Raw genomic sequence first — 17,862 nt, 5'->3', positions numbered from 1 at the left:
ACATTACCCGGTTGTGAAGTAAAACACTAACTCATTAGAAAGCCAATCAAGCGTTTCATTGACACATTATCTGTGTGACGCAAGCTGAATAAATGCAAATAACAGCATTTCTTACTAAAAATTTAAAATCATACTAAAATCAGAAGGGCTGATTGGTTCAGAAAGCAGTCTTTCAACCATTAGCACCAATTCTGTAGGAGCGTTCCATTTACCCCAGTTGTTCCTGTGAAGTGAACTACGTAGGGTATTCCTGGGACTCTTGTTGTTTACGAGTCATGAGTCGAGTCTGAAGTTGACTTACGTGTGACTCTGACTCAGGTTATCCCCCTTCCTAAGAAACCCACACTAGACACTACAAGCATACACAACTACTGACCAATACCACTCCTTTCTTTTCTGTTCAAAGTTCTTAAACAGGTTGTCCACGATCAGTTATTCCTTTTTCTCATACAGAATGACTTCCAGGATCAGTATCAGTCCGGCTATAAGGCAGCACATTCTACAGAAAAACCCCTTCTGGCTGTCAATGAGAAGCTTTATGCAGGCAAGGTAGCCAAACTTCCATTGGTCCTGATCTCTCTTGACCTAGCTGCAGCCTTAGATAAAGTAAATCACTGCATTCTTTTGTCCACCCTCTCCAACCTTGGAATAACTGGTTCAGCATGGTAGTGCATTGCTTCCTACATGGAAGGACATTCCTACCAAGTGTCATGGAGTGGCTCTATTTTTTCTCATTGCATTCTTTCAACTGGTGTCCCACAGGGCTCTGTACTAGGTCCTCTTCTGTTCTCCACTTTTACCTTCTCTTCTCTTACCACTAGAATGCAGATGATACTAACCCTAGATACAAAACGTACCTCATTTGCATAAATCGACACTGGATTGGAGTTATTATTAGGTTGCTATACAGATAATGCTTAAAGCTGCACAACAAGTAAACAAATTCATACAAGTTTTCTTCACAGTGAAGCTTATGATGCTTTTTGAGGTTGCAGAGGAAGAATGAGGTTTTGGTCTGAAGGCCTAGCAACCCTCTTCAATTTCACTAAAAGGACTTGGCAACTTTCCTGACTTGTAAACATCATAGCCAAACATGCATATAGCCATGATTCACACATGACACTGTAAAGACAAACGCATATTTTGGCTCTTTGCATTTGATTTCAGTGCAGACAGTGTAAACCCAAAATATTTAATGTTTTGTCTGGTCAACTTTATTTTATTTGTTCATAAACATCCATTACTGCATTTTAGGCCTGCAGCACATTTAAAAAAAAGTTGGGACAGTAAAGCATTTACCACTTTGTAATGTTGCCTGTCCTTCTCAGATGTTTTGCCACTGAGGAAACCAAGCAATTAAAAGTTTTAGGTGTTATTTTTAAGTGTGCAAGAGTACACATAGTTTTAATCACATTTTAGTTTATTAATTATCCACATTCTCTCTGGCAGGCCAGTGTCCATACCCTGTGGTTCCACAGTGATGCCTTTGTCATGTGTGCAGCATGTGGTTTTGCATTGTCTTGTTGAAAAAGATGGAAAAGATGTTGTTTTGTATGCAGCACATGTTGCCCTAACATTTTAATGTAGTTTTATGCATTTATGCTGCCATCACAGAAGTGTAAATTAACTTTGCCAAGGGCACAGACAAAACACCATATCATGACAGACCCTGGCTTATGGTCCATTTCTTAAAAAAACCCCACAAACACATTTTCCACTGTGTAATGGTCCATCCCGAATGCCTTAGAGCACAGAGGGCTTGACACCACTTGTGGATATGGTTAATATAAGGCCTCTTTTTGCACAGTAAATGTTTAGGTGGCATTTGAGAATGTAATTTCATAATGTAGTGCTTGACTAAGGTTTGCCAAAGTAATCGCTAGCCTATGTGGTTTATCAGGTATTGATAAATGACAGTTCTTGGTGCAGTGTTGTCAGATGGATCAGAGATCACGTGCCCTTGCCATTTACTCAATGAAATTCCTTCAGAGTCCTTGAATGGTTTAATGATATTATGCACTGTAGAGGAAGAAACATGCAAATCCATTTCAATCTTTTTTTTCCTTAAACCTTTTTCTAATTTGGGGTTGACCATGTTTTTGGGTATTTGACCATGGTTTTCTGCTGAAATTCTAATTTTAATGCTTTTTTAATTTCAGGTTGTCTGGATTCATGTTGCCATCACCAATAGTGAGTACAGGGTCTGTAATGGCACTCTGGTTCACCACAGACTTTGCTGTTAGTGCACAAGGATTTAAAGCAATCTATGAAGGTAAGGCATTGTTTTTATGTGTAATAACTGGCCAAATCTGCACTTGCTAAAGTGAATGAACAGTATTGTGTGAGCAGATGTTTGAACTTTCTTTTGTTGACTAATTGTTACTGATTCTAAAAGAAATCAGGCAAAGGTGTGAAAAACTGGAGTACATATCAGAGTCTGAAGTAAAGGTGCACAATACATCACCACTTCTTCCTTTATATAATGCTAAATCTATTTTGTGGTTTGTTGGTTTGTTACCCTTTTTTGAGTAATATGAGAAGGCTGGAGTAGCAGTGAAAGTATCCCATTAATAATGATAATGTACGATAGACAAGTACATTTTTGGCAGAAGGAAAAGAGAAGTAAAAACATATGGTGTATGGCAAAAATATGTGCCATCTTTGCCTCACAGGAATTTATTTGTATGGGCCACTCGGTTGGCTGTAAGTTTTGAGTAAAAGTAGATTTATACTCCTTGCATATGCATCACTGAGCTTTTCCAATTAGTTGGTGGATTAAGGAAGGCATCCCAGTCTCAGATAGAGCTAATTTTATTGCAGCTCTGCTCCTCTGAGCTATTTGGTCTAATTTTATTAGAAAAATAAGGGTGAGATATGATCTCTACCATAGTCGTCATTCACCTTAACAGTTCTTTAACGTATCTTAACATAGAGACATGGAAAGGTCATAGAAAGGTCCACTGTATCCTACATTGCAGTGCACCTACAGCCGAAACAATGATAAGGGTTTGTTATGGAAAAATTAGATTTTATGCTTAATATTACCTAAGTATTATTATTATTATGCTGTTTTGTGCATTAAATCCTTAGTTACATTGTGCTTGAGATGTGGAGTCACAGTACAGAGATAAGCAACATGCCTGTTGTTGTAAAATGTTGTTGTTGTAAGCAGTTAAAAAAACAACAGTTAGCACAGAATGGATGTTCCAAAGTCCAACACTTAATGTGATGTGACTAGAGCAGTATAAAGGGAGGCCCACAGGTCTGTTTCTTGTTCTTCTTCAGACACACTGCTGTGAGAACCCACGATCATGCCAATAAATTCTCCAATCCAGTCAACTGTAATCTTATTATTTGTCAGGTGTTAGAAGGTGTTGTGGTAGAAGCATTTGTTTTTACTGCTGTGTTCAACATGACGTGCATTTGCGCATTGCGCATTTTGTGTTTGTGTTAAATTTGTGAATTACCATTTTTGTTAAGTGTGTTGAGTCTATCTGTTCTGTTCACTTGTTCAGCAAGTGGGAGGGATCTGCCGTACTCCAGATATGGCCTTTTTTTCCACGCCCTTGTATTTCACACAAAAGCAATTCCTAAATAAAAGCGCTTCCTCCTACAGTAGGAGAGCGCTATGTTTTCTTACATCTCGCCGACGGCACAATATGCATATTCAATAGACGCACTGGCATTTTGCTGCTAACTCCCAAACAGCTCTGGAAAGCTTTGCACATCTCAAAGTCTTATTTGCCATCATCACTTGCTGGGTGTCAGCAATGTGTCTAGAAATCCACCCAACCCTTTTTTTATGGCCATATGGTAGTTGTTGAGACACTGCTGTGGTATGCAGATGTTCTGACAATGTGTGCTTTGTTCACACTGCGAGACAAAGATCCCTTTCCTGTCGGGGGTATTATTTCACCTTTGCGCTAGACAATGCCCACACAATCTCATTATACACTCAAGTGTCGTTTGCTCTTTTGTGTCTTTTAGTTTGCTCAGGTCACACTGACAGCAGTATGTGGATTAACCAAGTACTAATAGGTCATTTGATAAAAATATGTCTAGGGATGTTACAGTGTGTATATTATTTCTCTTAATTGTATATAGCTAGCAAACCAACAAATTGTAATGCTAAAGGCTATATGCCATTTCCCAAATACAACAGAGAAGTGTGAGTTTAGTATTATAAACGAGGTGTGGCTTATCAAGAGAGCAAGTCTAAGTCTTCTGCTTAAAAGTGTAAAAAAACAGGACTTCTCTCATCATCCTCTGAAATAACAATACATCTGTGGTCGTTGTATTACTCATTTTAAAATCAGAGTGCCAAACTGTGCATTTTTGATCTGTAGTATGTGTCATTCAGTATAAATATATATTAAATTAATACACGTTTTTGAATAACACCCCCAGCTCAAACATTACTCACTGGTCAATTCTGTATCAACCACTGAACCTTACTGTTTACATCATTCCAGTTATGACGTACAACATTCCCAGGAACCATTTAACCATTCATATAAAAATATTATATGTATTTATCACAGTCTCATAAAAAGTTGCACACGTAAACGCTTACTTGTGACCTTCTTTACACTGAGTGATGTTAGGAAACTGGAGTAGCACTGATGGTGCCATGTGCCCTATTACAATGCATTATGAATAAGTGCCTTCCTGAAAGAAATTTTATATGGCATAATAGTGCACTTAAGCAGAAAGTGTGCTGTCTTTGCGTTCCAGGTATGTCTTTGTGTGAGCCCCTCAATTGTCAGTCTTAAGTAAGATTATATGTTATGGAAAGGCATCACCAAGCAATCTAGACAAATTTTGCTTCACTTGTTTGCTCTGAATTTCATTTCATTGTATTTTCGTCAACTGCTTGAATTTTTTAAGGGTCACAGTGAGGACAGTTTCACTGGTAAACACAGGGCACAATGCAGAACTACCCTGGACAGGCCACCAGTCATTCACAGGGCCCGAACAGCTTTGCTAATGTATTATAATTAAGTCTTAAATCTCTAAGCATTAAAGATGGCAACAGTAAAGGTACAATGCTAATATTAACAAAACAATAACGCTATTGATGCTAATGCTAAAAAGTTAGTGTATGGTTTTCTGTTAACATTAGCAGTATTTGATTCAGTAGTTTGAGGATATCTAATGGTTAATTTAACTAATTAAACTTAAACACTTTAGCAGAAACTCTCAGCATGAGCCCAGCAGTTTAGCTGATGTGTTGTCATATACACCGATCAGCCATAACATCAAAACCACCTCCTTGTTTCTACACACATTGTCCATTTTATCAGCCCCACTTACCATAAAGAAGCACTTTGTAGTTCTACAATTACTGACTGTAGTCCATCTGTTTCTCTGCATGCTTTGTTAGCCCCCTTTCATGCTGTTTTTCAATGGTCAGGACTCTCCCAGGATCACTACAGAGCAGGTATTATTTGGGTGGTGGATCATTCTCAGCACTGCAGTGACACTGACATGGTGGTGGTGTGTTAGTGTGTGTTGTATGAGTGGATAAGACACAGCAGCACTGATGGAGTTTTTAAACACCTCTCTGTCACTGCTGGACTGAGAATAGTCCACCAACCAAAAACATCCAGCCAACAGCAGTGTCTTGTGACCACTGATGAAGATGTAGAAGATGACCAACTCAAACAGCAGCAATAAATGAGCGATCATCTCTGACTTTACATCTACAAGGTGGACCAACTAGGTAGGAGTGTCTAATAGAGTGGACAAGGTATTTAAAAACTCCAGCAGCGCTGCTGTGTCTGATCCACTCATACCAGCACAACACACACGAACACACCACCACCATGTCATTGTCACTGCAGTGCTGAGAATGATCCACCACCTGAATAATACTTGCTCTGTGGTGGTCCTGTGGGGGTCCTGACCATTGAAGAACAGGGTGAAAGCAGTCTAAAAAGGTATGCAGTGAAACAAATGGGACTACAGTCAGTAATTGTAGAACTACAAAGTTCTTCTATATGGTAAGTGGAGCTGATAAAATGGACAGTAAGTGTATAAACAAGGTGGTGGTTTTAGCCATGCCAAGCAGTTGGAAAGTTAGCAAGCCACTAGAGAGAATATTTAGCATATGTAACCAGTAATCTCATTGACAACTGAGATGTTTTGAATTTTGTTTTCACTTTCTTTCCGCGTGGTTGTTTTTATCTGTATTAGCTGAAGCCCATTACAGTCACGGCTACATAACATTTTCATTGACTGTGTGACCTTTTTCTGTTATGCATTAGGAGCCTTTGCACAACTGCAACCCTATCCATCTGGTTAATTGGATTTTTTAATGGTGTTTCCTTCTGTGGCCTAAATGGACACTGTTTAACCCAACATAGTGCTTTCTGTTTTACCAGATATTGGATTAACTTGTAAAGATTCCCACTTTTTTTTTTAAGTTTCATCAAACACATATTTTTATATCAAGATCACGTCTAGATCTGTCAGATTGTATTCAATTAGACATCCCTGTAAATTAGTTGTTACTATGGTAATAATAAGAGTTAAAAATGAGCATATTATACAGTTATGATTTAACACACTGTTTCATACCCAATCACATGAGAAACATGCTGTTGCAGAAAATATGTCAACACTTTGTGATTATTCAGAACTGAAAGTTCAAAAGTGAAATGGTATACCATAGTAAATGTTTACACTTACATTTAATTGGTTTTCAACAATCCTGAAATGAAAAGCTAAGTGCTAGCATAAGTGAAACACCAGTAGGTCTGCAGCAAGTTTGTAAGCTTACAAAGAAATATACATATTGGACCTTTTTTATTTAGTTGCACAATTACCTGCCAAACTGACTTGCATTTTACAGCCCCAAATCAGAAAAAGTTGGGACAGCATGGAAAACGCAATTAATAAAAGTTTCTTACATTTACTTTGACTTTTATTTGATTACAGACAGGATGAACCTGAGGTATTTCATGTTTTGTCTGATCAACTTCATTTCATTCATTAATAAACATCCATTCCTGCATTTCAGGCCTGCAACACATTCCAAAAAAAGTTGAAACAGTAAAACATTTACCGCTTTGTAATGTTTCCATTCCTTTTCACCACACTTAAAAGACGTTTGAGAACATGCAAATTCCTTCCAATCTTTATTTGAGGTAGATTGTTTTTAAACAGTTCAATAATTTTCTCACACATTTGTTGACAAACTGGAGATCCTCTGATCATCTTTGCTCACCAAAGACTCAGCCTTTCCTGGATGCTGCTTTTGTACCAAACCATGATTACAATCACCTGTTGACATCACCTGTTTGAAATCACATCATTATTAAATTTTTCACCTCATTACTAGCCCCCATCCCAACTTTTTTTGGAATGTGTTGCAGGCGGTAGCTTTTTACCCACCAAATATGCATAAACTAATTTTTTAAAGCTTTATGTAACATATACGTAGCTTCCTTCACGTTTTTTTACAGAACATTTTTAAAAGATAGTGGCAGACGCCAGAAAAATCTTGACTGGTGACATTAATGTATCACACAGTGGGAGAATCAATGTGTTGACACGTTGGGGGAGCTAGACTAGAAAATACATAATTTATGAGTACAAAGACAGTTTGAGTAAATGTTGTCAAGTGCTTCCTCTTCAGGACACTGACATTCTAAGTTTATTGGTCCAGTTTTTTATAGATTTTTTTTATTTTTAATAACGTTCACCAGATCTGCTGTTCTGTCTAACATAATGTGACTGTTCAGTTTAAAATAAATAAATATATACATGAATAAATACATACAAATACATTTTAAAAAATGGTTCCGATTTTACTTTTAATTTTACTTACTGTAGCCGGTCCACAAAAGATACATTTTGAGTGTTTTTTTTTAAATATTTTTTAAAATATTTTTGTTTATGCATATTCTCCCCTTTTTTCTCCCTTTTAGCACGTCCAATTGCCCAATTGTGTCATGCTTCCTCTCCACCAATGCCGATCCCTGCTCTGATTCAGGAGAACGAAGCTAACCCATGCCCCCTCCGACACGCGGGCAGCAGCCGTATGCATTTTATCATCCGCATTTTGACGAATGCAGTTCAGCTCAGCGATGTGTACGGAGAGACACACCCTGAGAGCACTCTTTTCTCATCTCTGTGCAGGCGCCATTAATCAGCCAGCAGAGGTCGTAATTGCACCAGTCATGGGAGAGAGACCTCATCCAGCTTTGTCCTCCCAAATCTGAACAACAGGCCAATCGTTGTTCATGTGGCCGCTCAGCCTTAGCCGGTGGGCAGAGCTGAGATTCGATACAATGTATTCGAGATCCCAGCTGGTTCCAGTGTGTTTTTTTTTACCGCTACGCCACCTGAGTGGCCTTCAGTGTTTTTAATATTATGTATTATACATATTATGCAAATAGTAAATTAAACTAATTAAGTTTTTGAGAAGAAACTTAAGACTAATGTGTTTGAATACCAGACATGGGCAGTAGCTTAAAGGCTTCTAAGTTTGTAATGTGCATGTCAAAATGTTAAAGTGAGTGGTACTATTTCTTCAGTCCCGCTCGGTTCTGTTTAGATCATGTCATGCACAATGATCCTGTGGGTTTCCCAGCAGCCTTTAGAGCAGGGCTTATGGGCCATTACACCAGACTAATTGTAATCTATTTGCCTGCAGTGTGCTGAGTGGCACAGCAGTGTGGTAGATTAATATAGAACCTAGAAGCAATTTCCCTTCCCTAGATAAACCCAGAAACCCAAGATGGCAGTGTTTGCTGATCGAGAGAGCTGCAGTTAATTAAGAATAGTGAAAAAAAGAATTAAATAAACCTTCCTGACAAGTCTAAACCTAAAGCTACACGCTATAAACCAGTGGTCGTTTTATATGCATCACTGCAAAACAGTAGAGTTACTGAACCAACTGAAACTTTGTGAAGAGTTTAAATTTGTTAGATTTGACCTACAACACAACTGCCTTGCTAAGTTGACTTCTACAAAAGTGTACAAGGTAGGATTTAATTCAACCAAATTACAAAACCAAAAAAGTTGGGACAGTAGGAAAAATGTAGATAAAATATGGACAACAATGATTTGCATATTCGCATATTTTTTTACCTGTATTCAGTTACAGTACAACACATTTTAATGTTTTAACTGAACAACCTATGCTTAATCTAAATGTAATGGCTGCAACACTAAAAGTTAGGACAACTTTCCTTTGAACAACTTTTGGTAATTTTTTAAGAACTAAGGGAATCGTTATAGTTGTAAAAGTGGATTATTTTTTTCATTGTTGCTTAATATAACACTTTAGCTGCTCAACACTCCAAGGTCTTTAATGTTATTTATTGCACTTTATATGCTTTTTAGACATGTTTGATCTGCAGGCAGGCTAGTCGTGCAATATCACTCTATTACTAAGTCATGTTGCTGTAACACATGTAGAATGTGACCTGGCAGGGACGAAACAAGCAGTGACGTCCCTACAAATACCATTACGTTTGCTGACTTTTTGAACCTGGATTGATGATTGGAATGGTCCATTTTGTCTTTGGCCAGGAGAATATGATGTCTGTGACCATATATAAACTAAGCAATTGAGGGTTAAGAGCCTTGCTCAGGGGTCCAACAGTGGAAACCTGGCGGTGGGGCTTGAACCGGCAACCTTCTGATTACTGGACCAGTACCTTAACCACTAGGCTACAACTGCCCCATAAATGATCAGATTTACATTTTCGGCATTTAGCAGACACCTTTATCCAGAGCGACTTACATTACAGTTACAGTATAAAGTCTGAGCAATTGAGGGTTAAGGGCCTTGCTCAAGGGCCCAACAGCAGCAACCTGGCCATGGTGGGGCTTGAACCAGCAACCTTTTGACTACTAGTCCAGTACCTTAACCACTGTGCTATGCTGTGGTAGTTACAAATTATACAAATAATAAAATTAAATAAAGCAAAAATATTTAACAGCCTGTGCTTTTTATTATTTAATTAAAATTTTTTTGTTTTTGTTTAGCTTGGTAACAGCAACAAAAACCGCTATTTAGCTATCTCTTATGTTCATTCATTGGTCCTTTTATGAGCCTCACCTACTTACCATCTAGATGGTGACTGTAGTTAATTTTTTACCCTGTCTACTTTTTCACAATCCTCACTCCATCCATCAACAGAACAGGACCCCAACTAATATCATGGTAGTGGTGTTATGGTATTAGTGTAAGATTCAAAAGCATCTCTGGGGTTCTTAGATACTGTTAGATACTGTCTCCCTGCATATACAAATGATTGGTACATGTTGAAGTGTACAGTTAGAGGCTAAATACAGCATTAACAATAGGATATTTAAAAATCCCAGTAATACTGCTGCACATGATACACTTATAACAGTAATACACACAGTGCTTATAAAATAACTATTTATTGTAGATTGTAGAATTCGTGAACCCTGTTATTGAGTATATAAAACTTTATGTACAGGTAGGACTTGATTTGTTTGGCTAAATACATTTTGTGACATATGGATAAAATTTTTAATAATTGTACTGTCAGAGGTAATTCTTGAATTGCAAGTTAGCTGTACCTCAAATAAGCCACATCTAAATTGCCATGACTGATCATTTACAGTTTAAATCTGAATCTTAGACTTAAGTCTTAGAAGCGGCACGGTGGCTCAGTTAGAAGCACTGTCCTGGGTTCGATCCCCAGATGAGGTGGTCCAGGTCCTTTGTGTGGAGTTTGCATGTTTTCCCTGTGTCTGCGTGGGTTTCCTCCGGGAGCTCTGGTTTCCTCCCACAGTCCAAAGACATGCAAGTGAGGTAAATTGGAGATACAAAATTGTTCGATATAACCTTGTGAACTAAAGAATCTTGTGTAATGAGTAAAACATGACGTTAAAACCCTAATAAACAAACAAACTTAAGTCTTGCTGCAAATGGCAGTTTGTTTCATTGGGCTTTAGTATGTGCAACCAGTTCTGCTAACCTATAGCATAATGAAATGAACATAAGATGCATAATAGAAAAGCAAAACATTGGGTAAGCCAATACAACTTTATACTTAGCGGCAATAATAATACATAGGCATTAAAGGTGAGAGAGCTAAGTTAAACACTTACAAAAGAATTTAACTCCAAGGCATAAAGTGGGTCTAATGGGTGTAAATTTAGAATAAAAGTTATGTGGTAGGCTGCTAAAAATAATATCTAGTATTTGCTGACCTTACATTTTATTGCTGCTTATCCTGTGTTTCTGTTCAATACTAAGTCTTTTATCATTGTAGTTTGGCTATAATATTATTGACTGTTTTTGTTGCCTTGTTTCTGTTTTTTTCTGTTTTCAGCATTACCCTGTTATTTAGCTCATTGCTTATGTTTGATTACCTTTGAATTGTGGACTGTGTGTGTAAGTACACTCATTGATTGCATCCAAAGGCACATTTAGAATGTCAGTATAAATACAGTGCATGTACAAGTAAAGTTTCAATATTCCTTAATAAATACAGTGGGTATAAAAAGTCTAAACACTTTTTTTTATGATGTAAAAAAATGTGGTAGCCTACTGGGGACAATGGTAGCCTAGTGGGTAGAGCTTTGGGCTATTAACTAAAAGGTTGAGAGTTCGAATCCCAGTTGTGCCATTCAGCCACTGATGGGCCCTTGAGCAAGGCCCTTAACCCCTTTCCACCCTTAATGTGACCTGTATTCGGTACAACTAAATTAAAAACAAACTGAAATTATTCAGGGGTTTATAAAAAACTTAAATAATTGGGTTAAATAAGTGCACACCTTTTAATTCAGATTTAGTGAATCACATTCAAACTCATGTTAAATATTAGTCAGTAACACCTGCCATCAATTAAAGTGACTGTTTAACCCCTGAATAAAGTTCAGCTGTTCTAGTATGATTTTCCTGACCTTTACTTCTTACGGCATCATACGGGAAAAAACATGGTCCCACAAGTAGCTTACAAAGCATCAAAGGGTTCTTATTGTTGAAAGGTATTAGTCAGGAGATAGGTACAAAAACACAGTGAAGAGGGTCATCAACAAGTGAATAAAAAATGGCACATGTTGACATACTGGACGTCATAACAAAATAAAAAAAAATGTTAAAAAAAAACAACAACAAGAAATTCATCAAGCGGGCTACTAAAAAGCCTAAACCAACATTACAACAATCTCTTGTATTTTTTAGATGCTTTAGTTAGAACTGTGGGGTAAAGTGGCAACATGGAGGCCTTTTCTTACAAAGAAAAACACCCAAGCCTGGATACATTTAGCAAAAAACCTACATCAATACACCACCATACCCAGAGTAAAGCATGGTTGGGGCAGCATTGTGCCTGTTTTTTTCAATTTTGGCATGAAACCTTCAGGAGGAATTTTCACCTTTCAGCATGACAATGACCCAAAGAATGCCTTTATGCAACCACATTATTGTAGGTCTTTATTTCTACCCAGTTTTTTTAAAATGAATTGTATAGATTATAGGTCACAATACATGTGAAGAAAGGTCTGAAATTATTTATCTTGGTCGTTTTTTTACATCACAAAAACCTGGCATTGTAACAGGGGTGTGTCAAGTTTTTACATCCACTGTACTTTAATGAAATTCACACTTGTTAAAATAAGAACGTAATGAATAAAGTAGTACAGAAGTAAAGTGGGTAGCACTGTCGCCTGACAGCAAGAAGGTACTGGGTTCGATCCCCAGGTGGCACGGTCCGGGTCCTTTCTTTGTGGAGTTTGCATGTTCTCCCCGTGTCTGCGTGGGTTTCCTCCCACAGTTCAAAGACATGCAGTCAGGTTAATTGGAGACACTAAATTGCCCTATAGGTGAATAAGTGTGTGTGTATGTGTGTCTGCGATGGACTGACACCCCGTCCAGGGTGTTACTGTTTGCCTTGCGGCCATTGAAAAGCTGGGATAGGCTCCAGCACCCCCCTACGCGACCCTAATTGAATAAGCGGTTAAGAAAGTGTGTGAGTGAGAAGTAAAGTACAAGCATTTCTCTACAAAATGTTTTTATTTAGCCTTTAATACAGTATAATTTTAAAATACATTATAAAGAAAGGGAAACAACAGCCGTTTCTATTGTAAACCAGAGATACCACAGATTCCTTTATATGTCTTTTGAATTTCATGTTTTAACAGGTCAGAGGGTCATGATAGCATATTAGGCCATTCTAATATTTGGCTCATTAGTATGTGTATATAATAATTATCAATCACCATGGTGTCCTTATAAATAATTATGTACATTTTCTGATGACTATTTGTCTTAGTTATAGTCCCAAGTACTGGTGTGAATCTTGTAATTCCGTTTTTGGCTGAACGTTGTAATATATCATGCCGTAGATAAGCTGGTGTGTTGTAATTCTTATCTCTGCTCTACCGTCTTTACGTTCTGTCCTGCTAGTCCGGGTTCATGCTGGTCTGTGCATTATGTGCTTACCTATGATTTTAATCTCTGGAAAGATATCCTAATATTGTTAGCTTTTTTTCTGCTGCACTGAAGTAGTTACTGTTCAGCTCCTTAAATTAAGTATCTCATCAAACCTATATTAAAAAGACTCAAAGACATGACACTTTTTTTTTCTCCCTCGACACTGAGATTTAGATAACAGAAAGCCCCAGCAGGGACTGCTCCAGAAGATATAGATATGAATCAATTAATTTCCCTACTCGTACCAAAAGCCCTACGATAGTAGCTGGTCTGTCAGACGTGATGAGAGTCTGACCAGTGTTTAATCAACCCTGTGGAGTCTAGGTGTGATAGGAAGGCCTGGACAAGAAGAGAGATGGGATTACACTCAAGGTTTCCCTTCGGTTATCATCAGCACAGCTCTTGTTTTATTTCAACATTGTGGTAATTAAGTTGTCGCTCAAAGCCTTATAAATTTTGTGTAATCCCGATATTGAACTTTTATTTGTATGTTTTAGAATATTTTATCTTCCTCGAGAAGTTGGGTGCATTTTATTATGTGTTATTTGTATTTCTTCAGATAGTTCCGCTATAGACACAGCATCCAAAATAGTTCACTGTGTATTTCAGCAATTACAAAGCTACCCCAAGGCCCTGCCATGTGCCCGGTTTTTCCTGTTGTGCTGAACCAAATCACATTAACATTAAAACCACCTCCTTGTTTCTACACTCACTGTCAATTCTCAGCACTGCAGTGACACTGACATGGTGGTGGTGTGTTAGTGTGTGTTGTGCTGGTATTAGTGGATCAGACACAGCAGCGCTGCTGGAGTTTTTAAACACCTCACTGTCACTGCTGGATTGAGAATAGTCCACCAACCAAAAACATCCAGCCAACAGCACCCCGTGGGCAGCGTCCTGTGACCACTGATGAAGGTCTAGAAGATGACCAACTCAAACAGCAGCAATGAATGAGTGATCGTCTCTGACTTTACATCTACAAGGTGGACCAACTAGGTAGGAGTGTCTAATAGAGTGGACAGTGGGTGGACACGGTATTTAAAAACTCCAGCAGCGCTGCTGTGTCTGAACCACTCATACCAGCACAACACACACTAACATACCACCACCATGTCAGTGTCACTGCAGTGCTGAGAATGATCCAACATCCAGATAATACCTGCTCTGTGGTGGTCTTGTGTGGGTCCTGACCATTGAAGAACAGGGTGAAATCAGGCTAATAAGGTATGTAGAGAAACAGATGGACTACAGTCAGTAACTTTAAAACTACAAAGTGCTCATATATGATAAGTGGAGCTGATAAAATGGACAGTGAGTGTAGAAACAAGGAGGTGGTTTTAATGTTATGGCTGATCAGTGTATCATGTACAAGAGCTTATCATGTAGAGTTTAAGTGTATTGTCCGTAGCTGATATTATGCCCAGTCTTTAAATTAAGTTTATATCCAAGCCAAGGTTGGCTCGTTCACCATTATATAAATATCCAAGCCAATTTTCTTTTTCTGTTGCAAGATAAAATCTTTAATAGGCTCAAGGCCAAAGAAATTGGCTTAAACTTAACACCTAACTTCTGTTGTTTGCTTTTGATTTATTGCGCATATATTACAACTTAGTGAGGTTGGGGGAAGAGATGAAAAATAAGGAAGAAATAAATATAAATCGACTTTTAGATGTAAGGTAACATCATCATGAATGATACACTATTGGACAAAAAATGAGGTATCATCTATTCATCATATTTTGTGCATCATTATTACTCGTCCTTGGCCCTTGTCAAAGTCGCTCACATACTCACGCTTGCACATTTTTTCTCAAAATGTTTACTTGCTGCCTAATTCATCCCACCCACTGCCAGGTGCCAGTGTAATGAGATAATCAATGTTATTCACTTCAGCTGTCAGTGTTCATAATGTTATGCCTGATTGGTGTACGTCACTTAACGTCTACTTTGATCTCTGTGTGTCATGAATATACTGTGCCTGAACAGTGATGCTGTCAATTTCATTTTAAAATCTCATGTACGCATTGAAATTAAAAGCCATATTGCTGGTCTTAGTCAAGCAGGAGTGTCAGGAGTTTAATGTTTCAGGATCTCATGGTTTCAGGATTTCCACTGTCTGTCATTCAGAGAATTGGTTACACCTTTAAAGTAAAAGGTTCTATAGCACAGAAAGCAGATTCTGGAGAACCTAAATGATAAGTCGAGCTAAAAGAAGTCTAAAAATTACTCTCCTAAGGAATAGTAAGAATACATTACAAAATGTGCTCAGGAATTCAGAACATCAAGTTCAGAACGTCAAGACCTATTACAAAGAGGCTAAAGGAAGCTGTTTTTTTTCTCATCAAAATGGTGTGCAAAGAAACCTTTGCTGTCCAAAAAGAACAGACAAACAGACTCTAAATTTTGGCACTTCTCAGTGCTTTGAGCATGTTTTCTAAAGTGATGAGCCATGCTTTGAGCTGTGTTATGGTGCTCCAGAACATCAAGTGAAAAATTCAAGGCAAAAACATAACTTTCATTGTGAAACATGGAGGAGGTGGACTTGTGGTACTTTTTTTCTGCATCTGGTGTTGGTCAGCCTGTGTGAAAAAGCCATCATGGACTGAAATGATTTGCTTCCAGGCCTGAACAAGTTGTGTGGTGTAAATAGAAGATAAGAGACAAGATAAAAACATGGCTTGAGTGGCATTCTCTGTCAGTGATGGTTTGGCTTATTCAGTCACCAGATCTTAACCCCATAGGAAATACACTGATCAGCCATAACATTAAAACCACCTCCTTGTTTCTACACACATTGTCCATTTTATTAGCTCCACTTACCATATAGAAGCACTTTGTAGTTCTACAATTACTGACTGTAGTCCATCTGTTTCTCTGCATGCTTTGTAAGCCCCCTTTCATGCTGTTCTTCAATGGTCAGGACCACCACAGAGCAGGTATTATTTAGGTGTTGGATCATTCTCAGCACTGCAGTGAAAATGATATGTTGGTTGTGTGTTAGTGTGTGTTGTGTGGAGTTTTTAAATACCGTGTCCACTCACTGTCCACTCTATTAGACACTCCTACCTAGTTGATCCACCTTGTAGATGTAAAGTCAGAGACGATCGCTCATCTGTTGCTGCTGTTTGAGTTGGTCATCTTCTAGACCTTCATCAGTGGTCACAGGACGCTGCCCACAGGGTGCTGTTGGCTGGATGTTTTTGTTTGGTGGACTATTCTCAGTCCAGCAGTGACAGTGAGGTGTTTAAAAACTCCATCAGCACTGCTGTACTCATACTAGTACAACACACACTAACACACCACCACCATGTCAGTGTCACTGCAGTGCTGAGAATGATCCACCACCCAAATAATACCTACTCTGTGGTGATCCTGGGAGAGTCCGGACCATTGAAGAACAGCATGAACAGGTGCTAACAAAGCATGCAGAGAAATAGATGGACTACAGTCAGTAATTGTAGAACTATAAAGTGCTTCTATATGATAAGTGGAGCTAATAAAATGGACAGTGAGTGTAGAAACAAGGAGGTGTTTTTAATGTTACGGCTGATCAGTGTATATGGGTATATATTAAGTCCAAACAAAGACCAGTTGTATAAAGCAGTCAAAGATGAATGGAACAGCACTGATACAGCATATCATATCAAATATTTTTAGACAGTGTGTCCAAATGACTGTGTTTTCTCAAGAAAAACAGATTAAAGCTATCCCATACTACAATATATACAATTCTGTGTAACCTTGTCATTTATTTTGACTGCACTTGTCAAAATAAAAAAAAGTTATTGCGAAAAAATTTGATGAATAATTTTTTTGGTCCAGAAGTACTGGGGGATTAACGTCACTTTCTATTAATACTGAGCTGGTACATATGGCAAAAAAATATTCTTCTGTGCAAAATAGATTTATGCTGCAAAACAAGTTCTAAAAATCCTTCACAAACCCAAGATGTTTTCATATCGTTTATTACATGGTGCTTAGCAATCAAAGATTTGCCCACCCAGAGAAGCAAATAGTCGGCCAGTTTGTAAAGGGCTTAGCAGGTAAAGAAATAGAAAATGAGTACAGACTTTATCCATCAGGACACCTGTGCACATAAATGTCTTCAAATAGGTACACAATATGGCCAAAAAAATGTTTACACCCTGCCATAAGCTTCTTGGACATTTTATTCCAAAACTATTGGCATGAATATATATTGAGGCAAAGGCTGTGTGCAAGCCACTGGCATTCCTAAACACCAAACTTATCACAGACTTTGTTTTGCCCACAAGGGGACAGTCAAGCTGGAACGGTAAAAATTATACTCCAGACATATAACATATACAGTGGTACCTTGAAACTCAACGTCAATTGGTTCTGGGACTGGCGTTGAATTTAAAAGGTTTTGAGTTTTAAGGTATTTTTCCCATAAGGGTTGTATGGGAAACCTATTA

General features: G+C 38.1%; 1 protein-coding gene across 1 annotated transcript in view; it reads left to right on the top strand.

Moving 5' to 3' along the window:
- LOC134315046 (CUB and sushi domain-containing protein 1-like) overlaps positions 1 to 17,862 on the top strand; it is a 739,302-nt gene that overhangs the window by 298,479 nt on the left and 422,961 nt on the right. Inside the window, exon 3 of the mRNA XM_062995960.1 lies at positions 2,160 to 2,272. Coding sequence (XP_062852030.1) covers positions 2,160 to 2,272 — 113 coding nt within the window. The remainder of the gene's footprint in view (positions 1 to 2,159; positions 2,273 to 17,862) is intronic.

The sequence above is a fragment of the Trichomycterus rosablanca genome, chromosome 5, assembly GCF_030014385.1.
Source record: "Trichomycterus rosablanca isolate fTriRos1 chromosome 5, fTriRos1.hap1, whole genome shotgun sequence".
Lineage (NCBI taxonomy): Eukaryota > Metazoa > Chordata > Actinopteri > Siluriformes > Trichomycteridae > Trichomycterus > Trichomycterus rosablanca.
The sequence above is the reverse complement of the archived record's forward strand: the minus strand, read 5'-3'. Positions and strand labels throughout refer to the sequence as shown.